Source organism: Kogia breviceps, chromosome 16 (assembly GCF_026419965.1).
Source record: "Kogia breviceps isolate mKogBre1 chromosome 16, mKogBre1 haplotype 1, whole genome shotgun sequence".
NCBI lineage: Eukaryota > Metazoa > Chordata > Mammalia > Artiodactyla > Physeteridae > Kogia > Kogia breviceps.
The window spans coordinates 75,995,336-76,012,730 of record NC_081325.1 but is presented as its reverse complement, the minus strand read 5'-3'; the positions used below and the strand labels follow the sequence as shown (position 1 = coordinate 76,012,730).

General features: G+C 42.0%; 1 protein-coding gene across 6 annotated transcripts in view; it reads right to left on the bottom strand.

Moving 5' to 3' along the window:
• MYO16 (myosin XVI) overlaps positions 1-17,395 on the bottom strand; it is a 537,770-nt gene that overhangs the window by 138,247 nt on the left and 382,128 nt on the right. For all 6 annotated transcript variants that reach the window (XM_067016255.1, XM_067016250.1, XM_067016252.1 and 3 more), the window contains one exon: positions 4,127-4,202. In XM_067016255.1, coding sequence (XP_066872356.1) covers positions 4,127-4,202 — 76 coding nt within the window. The remainder of the gene's footprint in view (positions 1-4,126; positions 4,203-17,395) is intronic.

The window sequence follows — 17,395 nt, the reverse complement described above, 5'->3', positions numbered from 1 at the left end:
CAAGTTGATATATTAGATGGTAGTTTATAAAAATTCTGGTAATTCTGGGTCCATATGTCTTTCTTGACACCTCAAGGAGAAATGGGCTCATGAGTGGATGGGCACACTTGAATAGCAAAGTGAAAGCCATGTCTGTGACAGTCAAGGATCTAGAAGGCATGTTTCTTGTGTTACTTCTATCTGTATGTAGACAGTTTTCAAGCCTTAATTTCCTTTTCTGTGAAATAACCACCTGAGTACGTACTCTGTGGATTCCTGCAACACTGAAGTGTGAGGTAACATAGGCATAAATCGTTCAGGATCAGTCTTAGCCCATCGGACAGTTGGCAACGTTTAGGAGCAAAGTGGCTTAGTTTCCACCATTTCTGCACTCAGATTATTTTGTTTGCCCAGCGAATATATTTATTAGCGGTGCCTTCAGTGAAAAGTCGCTATATGAATAAACCAATAGGGAGCTAGGAGGAGGGTCAGAGAAGGGAGATACAATTATGGATTGCAGGAGGGCACAAAGGAGCCCTGTGGTGGTGGGTGGGAATTATAGGTATCACAATAATATACAGCTATCTATCTATCTATATCTATATCTATATTTACACACACACATAAATGTAAAATCTACGCCTATATCTTAAATTTTCTAGTTCTGAACGGGTCTAAAGGCAATGACAGCCCAGTAGCCGTGTGCTCACCCTGCCCCCATTTCTTAGTGTTTCTTAACACCATCCACCTCTAAAATAAATCAAGTCTTCTTGGATAAGTGGCCAATTCTGGATCTGAGGCAAGGGAGAAGATCCTAGAACATTTTGGAAAGCCAGAATGTAAGAAAGTGCCACAAAAGACATGAGAACCTGTCAAAAGGACATAGGAGCTAGCTTGGCGGGGTTCTCACTGGCCAAGTCGTGGGCGATTTTAGTATCAAAATAATGACAAAACTGGGCTTCCACTTCTTAAAACATTAATGTCCTGAAGAAAAAGGAAAGCTGAGGAAATGTCCCAGATTAAAGAAGACTGACTAGAAATGGCAAGTAAACTCTGCAAATGGTCCTGAATTGGGGGAAAAATCATTATGAAAGACATTAGTGGGATAATTGGTCAAGTGTTACATAAACTCTGAATTAGATATTGGTATCATATCAATGTTTAATAGTCTGATAATTTACTAAGGATATCTACGATCATGTCCTTGGTCTTAGGATACGGACCAAAGTATTTAGGCACAAAGACACTTTTGGCCATTCTCCAGTGGTTCAGAGAGTGTGCGTACATACACACGTACGCACACACGGAGATGGAAGGAAGGAGAGAGGAAGAGAGAAAAGGAGAAAGGAAATGAAAAAAGTCAATCTGGCAAAAGAGCATACAGGAGTTCCTTGTACTAATTTTGTGACTTTAAGTTTGAAATCATTTCAAAACAAACAGTGAAACAATAAACATATAATACCGTGGCCTACTTAACTTAATTAAAATTATTATTTATATTTCTAGCTAGTCTGTGGATGGATGGAACCACAGATAAATAGTTCAACTTGGTACTCCCATAACCGGGGAAAAAGGCTTTACTACATCCGTGAACACTAGACATAACTATGAACCAAAACATGTAACTGACCTGTTTCTGTCCTTTCTCTGGATCACACACCCAGGCTGCATGAAGGTAAAGCAGGACTAGCAAAGCACCCTAGGATGGAGATGCCATCACGCCTCAACCCTAACAGTAGAGCCCGGCCCATAAGCTGAGCCAGTGGGAGGTGAGAACAGGTTCCCCGGCACATTAAAAAGAGAAATTTGGCCATCGTATTGCCACCTAGAGCCTGAGAAGGAAGTCCCTAGCGAAGACAGATTTGGCCTGCCTTCCCTATTTCTAGGAGTCACTTGCTGCAGGCATTTTTCTTCATGTCACCCTGTATACACGTTGCAATGGGAAGCATCCCTTTCTGGGCTCTATACACGATGCACTGGGCGCCTTTCTGCTCGTAAAACGGGCTGAGCTAACTGAGGTGCCCACAGTCTATAAGCAGGTATGCAGAAATGCCAACAGCATCATTGACAATAAATAGTCAAATCTCCTCTACTTATAAGTAGACTTAAGAGTCTGGACTTTACCTGCTTCTTTCTGAGTCCAGTGGACTTGATTTCTCATCTTGGGCATCAACGAGGGCACTGTCTGTGTGAGCTGTGCCACCCAGCTCCCTGTCTGCACAGGTCAGGGGTGTCACAGACACAGCTGAATTTGTAGGGATCCTGCCACAGACCCTACCTGCTTCCTCACCTGGGAGCTTTTGGATAATATGATAATTGAATCAGATGCTGTAAGCAGAGTACTTAGCAAGGTGCCTGGAAACAGGAATTATTACTATTATCTATAAATTATGCTTGCTTTTAATAACTATTTGCAGTGTCAAAACATTCCATAGATTCATAAAATACTATCACAACCATGCATCTTTGCTTGTGTGATAGAACGGGTGAGCAACTGTGGCCTGTGGGCCAAATCCAGCCCATGGCCTGTTTTTGTAAATAAAGTTTTATTGAAATACAGCCACATCCATCTGTATTGTCTACGGTTGCTTCCTCATTATCATAGCAGAGTTGAGTAGTTACAACAGTGAACTTACGGCTCACAAAGCCCGAAATGTTTATTCTCTAGCCCTCTGCAGAAAATGCTTCGCACCTCTCATATGAACACATAAGGGCACATTGCAGATTTTTTCCTCTTGCTCAGATGTATGTATAGTCTAAAATATTTAGAATAAAATAAGATTCGCCTGTTTTCTCTTGGCACTTGTTAGCAAGCATACACAAAAGAACGACTTTAAGATATAGGGACTCTGTTAAGATAAGCAGAATTGCAGTATCAGAAGTCATCATGTTTTCTTTCTAAATACATATTCTGTCACCGTGAAATACAAAAAAAAGGAGGCTTAGTGCCAACTTTGAAAACATGCTGTATATTAGTCCTTCATAAAATACATGGCTTTTATGTATGTTATAAAATTTTAAGTATGTTAGGAATGAAAGTGCAAATATTTGAAAACTAGAAGGAAGATATTTCCAGTGATAATCGAGAAGATCAATTATCTCACTTCTTTCTTTTTACACAGTATTGTTCCAAGTCCATGTTTTTATCATTAGTCTTAGCCTTTAAGAGAACTCAATAACCATACATTCTGAGAGGCAAGCAGAGTCATTCCTCATGAAAAGCAATATATTGCAACTCTACTATTTGATTTAAGGTAAATATATTCCTCCAGCCGGAAGTGATATGGATGCCTTCTTTCCACCTCAAAGGCTTCCAACTATTTCATGAAAGGCTATGATATGCTTCTTTTCCCAGGAATGATAAATGACTCCATCTCATTTAGAACAACTTAAAGCACAAAGATGATACATTTTAATTCGTTGAAGAGGTTATTAAGAAAATGTGAATCACTGCAGAACTGCTATTAAGAAAATAATTACTAGAGGAGATAGAACTGTACATATACATAAATTTATAGATCTATATGTAAATATAGAGCTATATATAATTATACCACATATAAACCCAGTACATCGTTTTACATATAGTATAGAATTATAGATATATGTATAGAGATATGTATATAAAGTACTAAGGTTCACTAAGTAGATGTCACCTATAAATTTATATGGATGTATACACATATGCATGTGTGTATGTTTATATCAATTTGTACCCTTATTCTACTTTGTAAGCATTAGTTTTTTTATAGCTGAAAGTACACAAGAATAAAATACCACCATTAGATGTGCTCCAGAGTCATCTTAGGTGATGAAATTCACCCTCTGCTGTGGCCTAAATAACTGGAAGCCACACACATCTTCATCAGGCTTCACACAAGGGCTTCTTTATACTCACACACCAAACTGGCAAAAGTGTTTTATATTTCTATCTGCTAAAAGCTTCTTCAAATTATGGTTTCTACTAGACTCCAAATTAAATCGTAACCAGTGTGTAGCATGGCAAGATCCATTCCTTATTATTCTGGGCATTAGAACACAAGAGATAGCTCAATTATCCTTAGCTGGTGGCATACTTTATAGGACCATGTTCAGAGACAGAGACATAAAGAATGTGTGGCATTTTGACCGTACGGGGAAAACTTACTTTTCATTACAAATAGAAGATTCTGTGAAAGGGAGTCTTTATTTTTTTCAATTGCTCCAACAATTTCATACATTACCTATAATAAAAGAAAGTGGATAATTACTAATGGTTAAACATGACCACGAAAGTAATTTCCTTTAAAGAATAACTTGACTCAGAGGCAGATTTAAATTATTCATAAGAGCAGTGTCTTCAGGTCTTAGAGTTCTCGCTACAGGCAAGTTCAAAGCCCCCACTCCCAGGCTCTCCTTCTGCACGTGGAGCCAGGAACGCCTCCTCTGCTCTGCTTGCTGGAGCCCCTCATCCAATTGCGAGTTTAGGAGAAAGGGGTGCTGACCCACAGCCATCACAGCCTGTTTATTCTTAAGAACCCTCACCTGCTCAGAAAACTCTCTCAACCAAGTAGGAAGACTTCATGACACCTCGGGAGGGAAGTAAATGAGGCGTCAGTCTGAGAAATGGAGCGCTGTTTTTATTTAAAAACTTTAAATAGAGCTACCATATGATCCCACAGTCCCACACCTAGGCATATATCCAGAGAAAACTCTAATTCCAAAAGATACATGCAATGTTCACAGCAGCGCTAATTACAAGAGCCAAGATATGGAAGCAACCTGAATGTCCACTGACAGATGAATGGATAAAAATGATGTGGTATATACATATACAACGGAATACTACTCAGCCATAAAAACGAATTAAATAATGCCATTTGCAGCAACATGGATGGACCCAGAGATTCTCATATTGAGTGAAGTAAGTCAGAGAAAGACAAATATTACATGATGTCACTTACATGTGGAATCTAAAAAAATGATAGCAAATGAACTTATTTACAAAAGAAATAGACTCACAGATGTAGAAAACAAACTTATGGTCACCAAAGGGGATAGCGGTGGCAGGGGGAGAGATAAATCGGGAGTTTGGGATTAACAGATACACACTACTATATAGAAAATACTAAACAACAAGGACCTACTGTAGAGCACAGAAAACTATACTCAATATCTTGTAATAACCTATAACGGAAAAGAATCTGAAAAAGAATAGACATTGAACAGATATGTACATATATATGTACATATGTGTAACCGAATCACTTTGCTGTACACCTGAAACTAACACAACATTGTAAATTGACTATACTTCAGTAAAAAAAAAAAAAAAAAAAAAAGCATTCCTTTGGATCATTTAAGCAGTGAATAAAATCTGAAGTCCTTAAAACAAAGAAAACTCAGGAAATAATTAATTCTGGATTATTCAAAGAACAGGTTTTTTTTTTTTTTTTCTCTGTCACAGTTTACTTACGAACATATTTAAATGACTTTATTGTCTGGTTTTGCTGGTATTCCCATCTGGCCTGGGAGACTTGATTTTTGGCAAGAGACATGGTTTTATTGTCTCTCTCAGCCTCAGCCAAGTGTGGTCCTGAGGGTCAGATCAGCCACGAGGTTCATCAGGTTCAACAGCTGCTGCTGCTTCACCACCGTTGGGTGTCACAGGCTGTCCTTTACCCCGGGTTAGACCAGGACTGACCCCAAGGAGGGCAGCTGGTCAACGACGTCTCTCCATTCTGCATCAGCGTGAGGGAGTGCGGGTGGTTAGACCAGTGGAGGTGATAATCACCCGACTCCTTCGGGAATTTTAACCGGATGGCCCAGAGGAGATAGTCTCATTGGCAGCAAGATGGAACTAGACAGAAAGAGTCCATGAGAAAGAGGCTGAGTGGCCAGATGACCCCCAGTGAGTCTTGGTTCCTACCGGGTTTTCAAGGTCCAATGCCTAACTGTGTCATCCTTACAATAAAGCCTTGCTGAGATTTTATTCTTTGCTGTCACAGGAGCCTAAATGGCACAGAAATCCCAAGATACCCTCGAGATTCCCAGATTTTCCAACATGAATTTGGATCAGAAGACTGCTTGAGCTAACAGGCAAACTAAACAACTTTAAGATACTTCTCAATCATTATCTAATTATCCAGTTTGCCCCTAGGCCAGAACACGGCTTACCAATATTAAAATGTAAGCTATATATCACGTTACATATTTGAATATAAACAATTTTTACATCATCTAGAGCAGTGGTTCTCAACCAGGGATGATGGTGACACTTTCAGTGCCTGGAGTCTCCTGTGTTTGTCACAACTGAAGGGTTGGAAGGACAGGGATGCTACAAGCATCCTACAGTGCCCTGGACAGCTCCACAGTGAAGAAGTATCTGGCTCTCAATGACCATCGGGCTGGGGTTGAGAAAACTGAACCTGGAGTTTGGCTTCTGCATGCCTTCCTATATTACAGACAGCAGTGCCCAGAGACCACAGACACCCAGCTAAGCTGCTCTGCGTCTATATGGACTTAGGCAGGTTATTTAATGTCCCAGAGCTGATCCTGCAGTGTAGGGTCCTCCTCTGTATGGTTCCAATCTATAATTCTAGCCTCTTCTTTTCACGGGTATCTGATGATTCTGAAGTACACACACACACACACACACACACACACACTTGGACTACCTGATTTTTTTGTAAGTACATTCCTTGCCTGTCTTTGCTCCTGTCATGCCTTGCTCTGCGATGGCCCTTCCTCCTGTACCTTGAGGGAGTGACTATGGATTGCTCAGCTCTGTCTCTGTAGCAACAAGCAAAATGCTTTGTCCACTGAGCAGATTCATTTAATATTTGGTGAAATGAACAAAACCGTTTCGCTCTATTGTGACCACATACAGCATAACATCGTGCTACCCCTTTTTATTTAAGATTATGCGATGAGTCTTTCATTATCATAAGATCATGTGCTCTGGGAAGTCCTCATGAATGGCATCCTGATTGTACTTGTATAGTTAGACAAAAAGCTAAAGGTCTCCCATTAAAACGAAAGTTCAAAAATTCCCAGTTGGAGACACCAGCTGGAGAAGTTACGTGGAAAAGATACTTAACAAAATCTATACAAGTGCAAACACTCAAGAAGGGCAGTTTGATGCTTGTAGGAAGCATGGAGCTGGGCAAAAGTTTTTACTTCACATAAAATTCATGAGGCTTGAAGCAGGTGAGCTTAATCATTTTGTGACAACGGGAAAACTGCTTTAGCTCTTTGAGTCTTTCTTTATGTGTTAAATTAATATTCTGCAAAGGCATTCCAAGTTTAAGAGCTTCTGAGCCTATTCCTAAGACATGGATGATTACAGTACTGACAGGATTTGAGTTGACAGCTCAACAGAAGTATTAGACATTACCCCCCCAAGATAGCTTATTTTATCATAATTAATACAATAATGCTAACGACTCTGTGTTACATAAACTTGGCATTAGTGGAATGCTAACACATGGTTCCGTAGCATGGGTTTTTTTCCTGGTCCCAAATCTGGAATCAAGTATTTCCTCAAGGAGCCCTTTCATATTTTACAGAAAATTGAAATTAGACACCTAGAGGTGCACAATAGCATAGTATTATCAAGGTAGTCAGTGTTTCTAGGACTTTTCAGGAGACGAGCTGAGAAATACATGCACACAACACACAGATGTGTGCACATACATCTGAGATGGGTTTATTTTTTCTTTTTAAGGGTAAAATACAATCTGTTTCCAGACGTGGTCTTTTAACCATGATGATTTCCTCAATCCAATAAAGTTTGGTATTGGCCTTGTCAAAGGCAACTAGAAAATCTAAATAAATAATATACCCTCATGCCCGTTTATTATGTCCATAGATAACCTGCTCCCATCATCTTTAAATACTTCTTTAACTTTTAATTTTGAGATAACTGTAGATTCACAGTTGCAAGAAATAACAGCGATAGAGCCAGTGGACCCTTTACCCCATTCCCACCAATGATAACATCGGACAAAACCATCACCAGCAGGATATTGACATCAGTGGAGGGAAGATTCAGGACTCTATTTCATATGTGGTGAATTGAGGTCATTTGTGTTTTGTGAGGAACTGGTCCAGTTCATCTAAGTCGTCAAATTTATATGTGATGGTTGTTTGCAGTATTTATTCCCCTTTGATCTTTTTGTTGACTGCAGGGTCTGTATTCATATTTCCTGTTTTATTCCTGATATTAGCAATCTATGTCTTTTCTCTTTTTTCTTTGTCATTCCTTTCTAGAGGTTTGTCATTTTTATGGTTATTTTAAGAGAACCAACTCTTTTTTTTTTTTAACATCTTTATTGAAGTATAATTGCTTTACAATGGTGTGTTAGTTTCTGCTTTACAACAAAGTGAATCAGTTATACATATACATATGTTCCCATATCTCTTCCCTCTTGCATCTCCCTCCCTCCCACCCTCCCTATCCCACCCGTCTAGGCGGTCACAAAGCACAGAGCTGATCTCCCCATGCTATGCGGCTGCTTCCCACTAGCTATCCACCCTACGTTTGGTAGTGTATATATGTCCATGCCACTCTCTCACTTCATCACAGCTTACCCTTCCCCCTCCCCATATCCTCAAGTCCATGCTCTAGGGAATAAAACACAGAGAACCAACTCTTTGTTTCATTGATTTTCTCTATTTAAAAAAAAAATTCCACGCATTTTGCTCTCGGTTTGCTCCTGGATTGCCTTTCGTTTGCTTGTTCTGGGTTTATTTTACTTTCCTTCTTCTAGGTTGTTGAGGTGGAAGCTTAGATTACCGACTTGAGACTTTCCTCTTTTCTAATATGTTTATGAGGTGCTATAAATTTTCCTCTTGGCACTGTTTTAGGCCTGTCTCAAAAGTTTGATATGTTGTATTTTCATTTTCATTCAGTTCAACATATTTTTGAATTCCCTTGAAACTTCATTTTTGATTTATGGATAATTTAGAAGGGCATTTTTTAGTTTCCAGGTATTTGGATATTTTCCTGTTATTCTTCTCTTCTTGACTTTTAGTTCGAGTCCATTGTGATAGGAAAGCCCCAGTCTGTATAGTTTCAATCCTTCGGAATTTTAGGTTTGGTTTATGGCCCAGAATATAGTCTTTCTTGAAGCATGGACTCGAAAAGAATGAGTATTCTGCTTCTCTTGGTTTACACATCTATAAATGAGCAGATCCCGTTGGTTGATGGTGTTGAGTTCTTCTACATCCTTTCTGATTTCCCACAAAGCTGTTCTATCAACGGAGAAGAGGACGTTGAAGTTTCCCACTTAAGCTTCTGGTTAGCTGACCTCCTCTGAGAGCACTCAGCAGGAGAAGAGAGGCACAGGCTCATTACCGTCAAGTGGAGAATTCGGGGTCCCCGCTCAACCTCCTCTGACACAAAAGCAGAGGGGATTCTCTTTGCCGCTGGGTGGGCAGGAGTTCTGGGTCGCCACTGGGTCTCCAGGCACACTTCCCTGGCTGCAGGGTGAGCAGGCAGAAGGGGTCGACATGCCTCTCTACTGCTTCCTAAGTGGGCGTGGGGAGAGGGGACCTGCGGCGGGTTACCTCTGGGCAGTGGCGAGAGTCCTGACCTCCCCCAACTCCTCTGACATCACCCCCTCCCCCCAGCAAGGAGGTGGTGGCACAAGACAAACGCAGAAACTTCGCACAATACTGAAATCTGAACTGTGCCTAAGCATTTCAAAACTGCACATTCTAGAAAGGCGCACTGTCATTTTAATAAAGGTAACTAAAAGGTTTGGGGTTTTATTTTCACTTAAAAAAATTATAGCAAACGTGCTGCCCACAGTTAAAAAAATATATAATCTGGATGATGATAACGCACACATTTTCTTTTAGTCCTAAGTTAACACGAGAACTAAAAGTTAAATTTCAGAAGAAGACGTGAATAGAAAACCAAAAATCTAACTCCATGATCGCTCGTGTCGAATCCTTGGTAGATCCTCACTTTCTACAGAAAGATGTCCACCTCACTGAATACAATCCTTTGACATATGGCCTATTTCCAGGCGCTCTCCTTTCTTTTTAGAAAAGCCCTTTCCAGCTTCACCAGCTGCCAAAGCCAAGTCTACTTCTCAAGGTCCACATCTAGGTAGGAGGCATCAAGCTGTATTGGAAGAGGACCAGCCTTGCACAGCAGCTGCCTTTTGGGCTCCAGCTTCAACCAGTCCTGTTGCCTGGTAGGTAAGGACATCAAGGTACTGAGCCTTCCTGATTTCTCGTCTCCAGAACATGGATGGTAATGTCAACCTCTCTCTCTCTCTCTCTCTCTCTCTGGGTGATTTTGAAGATGCATGAAAAAGTATGTTAGTCCTAGTTTTGAACAGTACCTATCGTTTTCTAATCAGCAACCCTCATATCTGCTCTAACGCTCACCTGTACCTTGCTCTCATCCCTGATCCAGAATATTTTTACATTACCACCCCGAGAAGGACTCACAGAGTCATCTATGCCATCTAACTATGAGGCTGCTAAATGAGCTGCCATCCGAAAAGGAGGCTCTCCTCCTGTAGTGTAATGCCATCAGTCAAAATTCATTTATTACTTTACAAAGAAATTGCTTCCGAATAAAGCCCATCTCCCTGGAAGAGCAAACGCACATGACGCTCACCAGCCCCCTAGCCTCGGCCTCCGGACCTCACTGAGACCGCTGGCCTGAAGAGGCCCTAAGGTGGCATAGAAGCCATGGATGCTACAACACTGAGCGGGGAAAGGTCACCTCATTGGGCTCCTGGTGATTCAAAGGGCAGTGAGCCTCAGAGCCTAGTTAAATGGACAGAGGAATCTGTATGAATGGGAAAACAGCAAAGAGAAACACTCAATGTACCCTAGGAATCACCCTAGCTCTGTGAGTCTGTGATGCCAGGGCGACAGGTAAAGCCTGTCCTGTCTCAGCCGTGCCACTCGGGAGGGACGGAGCAGGCCTTGCTGGCACGGCAGGCGCAGGTTTCAGGCGTGGGCCTTTCTAGGTCACTCAGGACAGCTCCTCTGTTCTCAGCCCCACCCCTCCTTTTCCTGCTGATTTATTGTCTGGGGGATGAAAGGAGAAAATACCTGAAGGTCATGAAAGATAGAGGCCAGGATAAATGTTCTTTTTCCCCCTCTGTCTTTGCATAACTGAAACTCAGGCTTGTTTTCTTTTTTTTTTTTTTTTTTCCTCTTAAGGATTCGTGCTATAAGTGACAGCATCCCTCATGCATGTAACAGAGAAATGTATGTGCACACAGGCCCGTACAAATCCTACTCAAAGAATTCCTTTGGAGCGATTCCGCTCAATACAGTGGCTCCAAAGGAAACTGAGCATTTCCCTCTCGTGTCAGCAGGTAGCACACTCCTCTAAATGCTTTGGTGAGGGTGCCGAGTGAGAAGAGTGTACGCTAGGGAGCCACGGCCACGGGCTCCTTCTTCGGACGTACTCGCTCTAACACTCCGGCACTGCAATACATACAATTAAAAGAAAAATTGTGTTCGCTGGATATAAAAGCAGGGGTTATAAAGCTTTCGCCACGGGTGTGAATCACAATCCATCAAGATACTTAGTCTCCTGGGTCCACAAAGAAAAGTTACAAAAGGCCAAACCGCATGCATTGCCTTCCCAACCCGAGGCTGTCAAGCTCAGGTTTGGCTCATCTCCAAGGAAACTGAAGTGCAAGGGTGAGTGAGCTCCAGGGAAATGGCTCCACCCACCATCTCTGATTTTAATTCCCTGAATTAAAGTGAGAGCCGTTGGCTTACTCCACCTGGATAAGGAAAGCATGGCGTCTGCCAGAGCTGGGGCCTAACATCCTAACGTCCGCGGCCTCAGCCCCGCTCCAGGCATTGGCACACGCAGGAGGAGGGCCATGCGAGGTCCAGGAAGCTGCGCCAGTCCGCCGTGCTCCCCCCAGCTGCCCTCAGCTCCACTGCCCGTAGAACAGTCTTCTCCCTTCCCATCTCCAGCCTCAGAGAAGGCAGCTGCTTCACACGCCTCTGGGTCACCTCATCGTCTCCCATCTGTCTCAACTTTTCCTGCGGAACCTAATCCACGTACTTTTCTTCGGCTTGAAAATTTGGAGCAGTTTCTTTTTCAGGCTAGCCCCCGGCTGACCTCCACCAGCTCCAATTTCTCGCTCTGTCTATTCCTGTCTTGGTGCTGACAGCTCAGCTGCTTCTACCTGCTCTGCAGCTCAGAAGGACAAGGAGAGACACCGTGTTCATCACTGTTCAGAACACCTGACGAGAGATAATGAAGCTCTTGAAGGTATGACGGAAAGCCAAGAGAGCAAGGCAGTCCTAGAAGGGCGGATGGATGGATGCAGACAGAGCGATAAAAACTACTCGTTCGGAGGAGACTGAGGGTGCAAGGAGATAGCATCGCAGCCCGTGAAATGAACCACGTGCAGCGAGCGGAGGGGGTCTCAGCGTACCTGCAGCGAGGCCTCGCAGGTTAGAGAAAAAGAAATGGAAACAAATAGAGCATGGCACCTTAGGCTAGAAACGTAAATGTCACAACCAATTCTCCATTCAGGCCAGAATCAGCAAGCCAACAGGAAACCACCTGAGTGGGAAAACAAGGGTGGAGAATTCTTAGGAGAGCCTTTTGTGGCATCACTTAGGCATTCACTACCTAGACTTCCTGCGTCTTCTTTGTCCTTCCTTCTCCTACTGGGCTGAGACATTACCCATAGTAACATAAAACACTGCATTAGAATGAGAGCCTTTTCCAGAGTGGACACTCTACCTTGCGAGGTAAAATGTAAAGGACAAACTGAATTGCTAATTATATTATCACCTAATTAATGTAGTTCCGATGTGGAAATCTGTATTTCCACGTGGTTAGGTGCGAAAAATTCCACTTCCTCTAATGAAGCTACGCTCAGTGATGATTGAGGCATTTCAGGACATCCCAGACTGCAGCATGGACGGCTTACATGTGCTTCTGGCAGCGCTGATATTTCCTTTAAATATGTGTGTGTGTGTGTGTGTGTGTGTGTGTGTGTGTGTGTGTGTGTGTGTGTGCGCATATTTCTCTGAGTATGGTATTTGACTTGGACATCTCTGTCTGTCTTTGGATCTAAGGATCTATTGCTCTCGCACCAATTTGAGTGCACAGCAGTGATTGCTTTATACAGCAGGCAAATAGGGCCATAAATACTTTTACACAGTTTCTTCCCCCAGCACCTAAGCCAAGAGGGAGGAGACTTCATGGAAAGCCCTCATCACTTGGACAATGTCCCAGCACTTAGGGAGACACTGGGAACGGGTGATCGAGCCCCACTGAGTAGCACAAAGTCAGAAATCGGCAGGAGGATGGGGTGCGTGTGAGGGAAGGGGCGGCCCTGCTGCAGGAGGAAGGGCCGCTGTGTGTCAAGCTCCAGAAAGTGGAGAGCAGGACATATTGCGTTTTTTGATGAACTACAAAGGGTGTGATGAAGTTTCCTCATCTGGTCCACAATCCCAAGCTGGGTTACATCCTGCCCAAGAGGCTACACGTGAGGCTGAGAGGAGTGGGGTCCGGTGGAGAGCGTCTGTGGGTGAACCTCAGAAACCAGGGCCCCCGGGGAACAGCCAGCTGGGGGGGAGGGGGGAACAGCATCACCAAGGGAACGGGAAGGGCCTCAAAGCCCCCCCAGGGGAGCGTCTCAGGGACACATGGAAGCACCCAAGCCAGCATCAGCCCTGAACATCGAAAGGAGTTGTATGCGCGAAGCCATATTGGGACGAAATGAGAGGACCCCGCACAAGAATAAACAGAAAACAGGATGCTCCGGGCCACCGTACAGTGTCTCCTGTGTGGGTGGGTGAGGCTTGACGGGACTGGACTGTCAGCTAAAGTTTGTGTTTCTGACCACTATACAGGACCAGAAATTCCTCATCGCCGAGTTGAGTCCTTGAGCACCAATGAAAGCAAATAAAGGACTTTCTATTACTTAGAAGAGACCAGAAATATCGCTGGAGCTGCCTGGGTTTTTTTCTGGTTAAAAAGAAGGGTTGTCCCTGCTGAATATATTTTAAAAAGTGGTGTGAACCCAAAATAAAAATCGAATCCTGATTACATCTCCCAAGTTGTGCATATTCAACTACCAGGTACACAAAGAACAAGAGGGTTAAAATGATCTGGAAGATCTGATTTTTAAAAGTGAAATCAGAGTTTATTCTTCTACCAAAGGAGGTAACCTGGGAGGTAAAAATATGGAAAAGAAAGCAGGCATCACCGCCACTGTTTCAGGACTATTATTAACAAGTCGAATCCGAATAATCACATTTAATTCTGGACAGTGTCACCAGGGAAACAAGAAAATACATGAAATAAAAGCAGTTCATATGCCTTTAAGTAAAGATATTCATTCAGCCCTTTATTCATACTTCGCATTTCTTCCATCGGTTGGTGTTAGGAGACTGTTGAAGGGACCCAAGTGGGGGAGGTGATGTGACCTCGGGCTCTGGAATACAAATGAGGACTATTTGGATTCTAAGGGTAAGTGGAGAGAGAGGAGCTTGTATTTGGTAATTAACTGGGTTTCTGATTTTTACCATGAGTTGAAAAGTGGGACAAATACGGCACATCAGTTTTATTTACTTTTTTGAAGTCAGTTGAGAGAGTGTTTGGGAATTTAGTTTACTGAGCCACTGGATCTGTTAACGTGAAGACGCCACTCCAGCAGAGATACTAAAAGGCAGACCTGTAGGTGTGAAGCCCACAGAGAAGCGACTGGAGAGACATGGGAGCCATGCCATCTACGAAAGTGAATCATGAGAGCATATAAACTCCTAGAAAGAGACATAAAATACTCTCCTGGGAATCATCAATAGTTACAGAATGAAAGTAAATTCGCTCATCGGTCAAATTCCTAACCCGCTTCTCCACCATGTTATTTACATGATGCGAAATATAATCCCTAGGAAAGAGGCGGGATTAACAGCTGAGAAAAATGGGCAACTTTTGAGACAGACTCTTGAGTTCACCATAGCGTATCAGAATGTGTGTAAAGATTGGATTTTAGCAAAAGAAATAAGATCGTTCTCAGTAAATACAAATGGGTCTGAAAATTTTTCATGCCTGGTTTCAGCTTTCTGAGGTCTGCTGAAAAATGTCTGGATTTCATGCGTACCGGTAAATTGACCTCTCTTGCATCAATATTTATAAGCAGAGGCTTCAATTGTTTACTTTTCCATTAAGTGATTCCATCTAATAGTTTTGCTTGCTCTCATTCTGATTCACTTTAAGTTGATAAATACTAATCAACAGAGAAAGTTATTAGAAGCACATAGTATTACTGTTAAGAGTCCTTATCTAGATATCTAGATTCTGGATATGGGCATTGAATTAAAGTTACCACAACTGAAATTTACGAACATGCTTCATTGGTTCCTTTTAAGGAGAAAAAATACCAATCAACTAACAATAAGATATCAATATTCTAGGAAATCTAAAGTTCCCTATTTATAAATGTCCGTCAGCCCATGAAGATAAAAGAACGAGTTAAATCTTTGAAAAAACGGTAAGATTCCCTAAATAAGAGCCTGCATTTTCTCTTCCTAATAAAACTCTGGATAAGGAAACATTTATCAAGTCTACAAAAATGTATGCCAAAGGTGAAATTGATAGAAGAAATGGAGTACAAGGAGCCTGGGGGAGTTAATTTTTATTCTTCTAAAAGTTTGCCCAAGAGGTGAACAAACACAAATGTAAATTAAGCTCTCTTTGTGTGAGTCTAAATATCTTTGTCAAATAACCTTTAATAGTATCAGTTTGGCTTGGACCAGACAGGTTTCATTGTTATGTCTGGGGATTCTGCCCGGAGAAAAGAAAGAGGGAAATAAGTGGAAACTTCCTTATTGATGAGTTCATCTCCTTTTCCCGTTGATTTAAAGGTTCATTTTCAGAGTCTTCTTGGGAACACTGTGTCCCCCACCAATCTCTGGAGGTGAAGGCCAGGAGACAAGCTACAGAAGGTGTTCCTGACACAGGTGACACAGGGAAATTGAAGGGACCAAGGTTTCACCCACATACGTCTTATGTAAATACGTCTGAGGGCAAAGAGGCCGGCTTTCATCCCTCTGTCACCTAGAATGTACTGCAGCCTCAGTGAGATAGAGATCTCTGCTTCTCAGACGTCTGGGCAACACCGTAAATCTCAACAGACATATTTCCAACTTAATTTATTCCACAATAGGGGTAGATCCTTTTCAAGGAGAAGGGCAAAAAAGTTCAGGTATTTTATAGACTGGCCACAAATCAGTCTTTTCCCCACATCACTCCTATCACCAGTGTTTTAGTAATTGGGTTCCTGGAAAGGCTTGTGGAAATCAGTGACACGATGATGACGATCAGGGTCTACAGTCTGGGATTAGGACTTTATCCACCTCACCAGGAGGTGATCCAGGAGGATGGAAAAGGAACCTTGATGAATACAAGCAAAGCCCATCCACATAAAGACACACCCACGAGCACATTATATAATGGGCTATACATTTTCCTTCTGTTGTAAATTACATCTTGGAATATGTATGTAAATTGCAGAGAGCGCTTCAATTTTCTTGAGGAAAATGATATTGAAAGGACCTTTAAAAATCTGCAGTAAAATTTCACACACCTGTATGCTTGATTAAAATATTAGTCATAAAGCTAAATGGTAAAGAATATAATTTTTTACAAAAATTATCTTTAATCAAGGCAGCGTTACCCATCACAAAAACCACCTGTATAGTCAGTGAAAAACAGAATGTCACATTAACATAAGGTGAAACATTGATCTAAATATTTTTTCTTTTAATATTATAGTTTCCACAGATCGAGACAATCTCAATTTCATGCACTTACCTTCCACTGAAGTCTTTCAAGTGTGATAGGAAGTACAAGAAAATATCATACTATAACTTTGGTGGTTACATATTCCTTATCATCTGCTAAAGCGCTATTAATAACATCATGATAACTAAAAATAAATATTCTAACATATTTATAAAACATTTATTTATGCAATGTGAGCACATTTATAACATGCAAGAATGAACAAATATCTTTCTTAACTGATCAAGGACATTTACCAATGATTCAGTTTGAGAAAGTCAGCTGGGCCTCTAATATTCTCAATACAGCAGTTGATTAGGTGATTCCGGAAATATTTTCAGGACTTCGATTGACGAGTTGAAAATTTTGCCACATATAGTGGTATTCCTGCCTGGAAAGACCTTCAGCCGTTGTTGGGGAAACAGGACTCGCATCTTTGACACAACGTCTCAAAACAGTTGTACCTGCATTGACTGCCTGCCCACCGTTTACCCTTCAGAACAAGTTTACGAGGTTCATAAGTATATTCCCCTTAATTACGAACTCCATGGGTATGTTAGCTGAGGGTCAGTGTACCCTTCAAATCACGGCAATGGAGCCCCAAGTGCCCCAGTGCGTCTTCTCTGTTACACAACACAG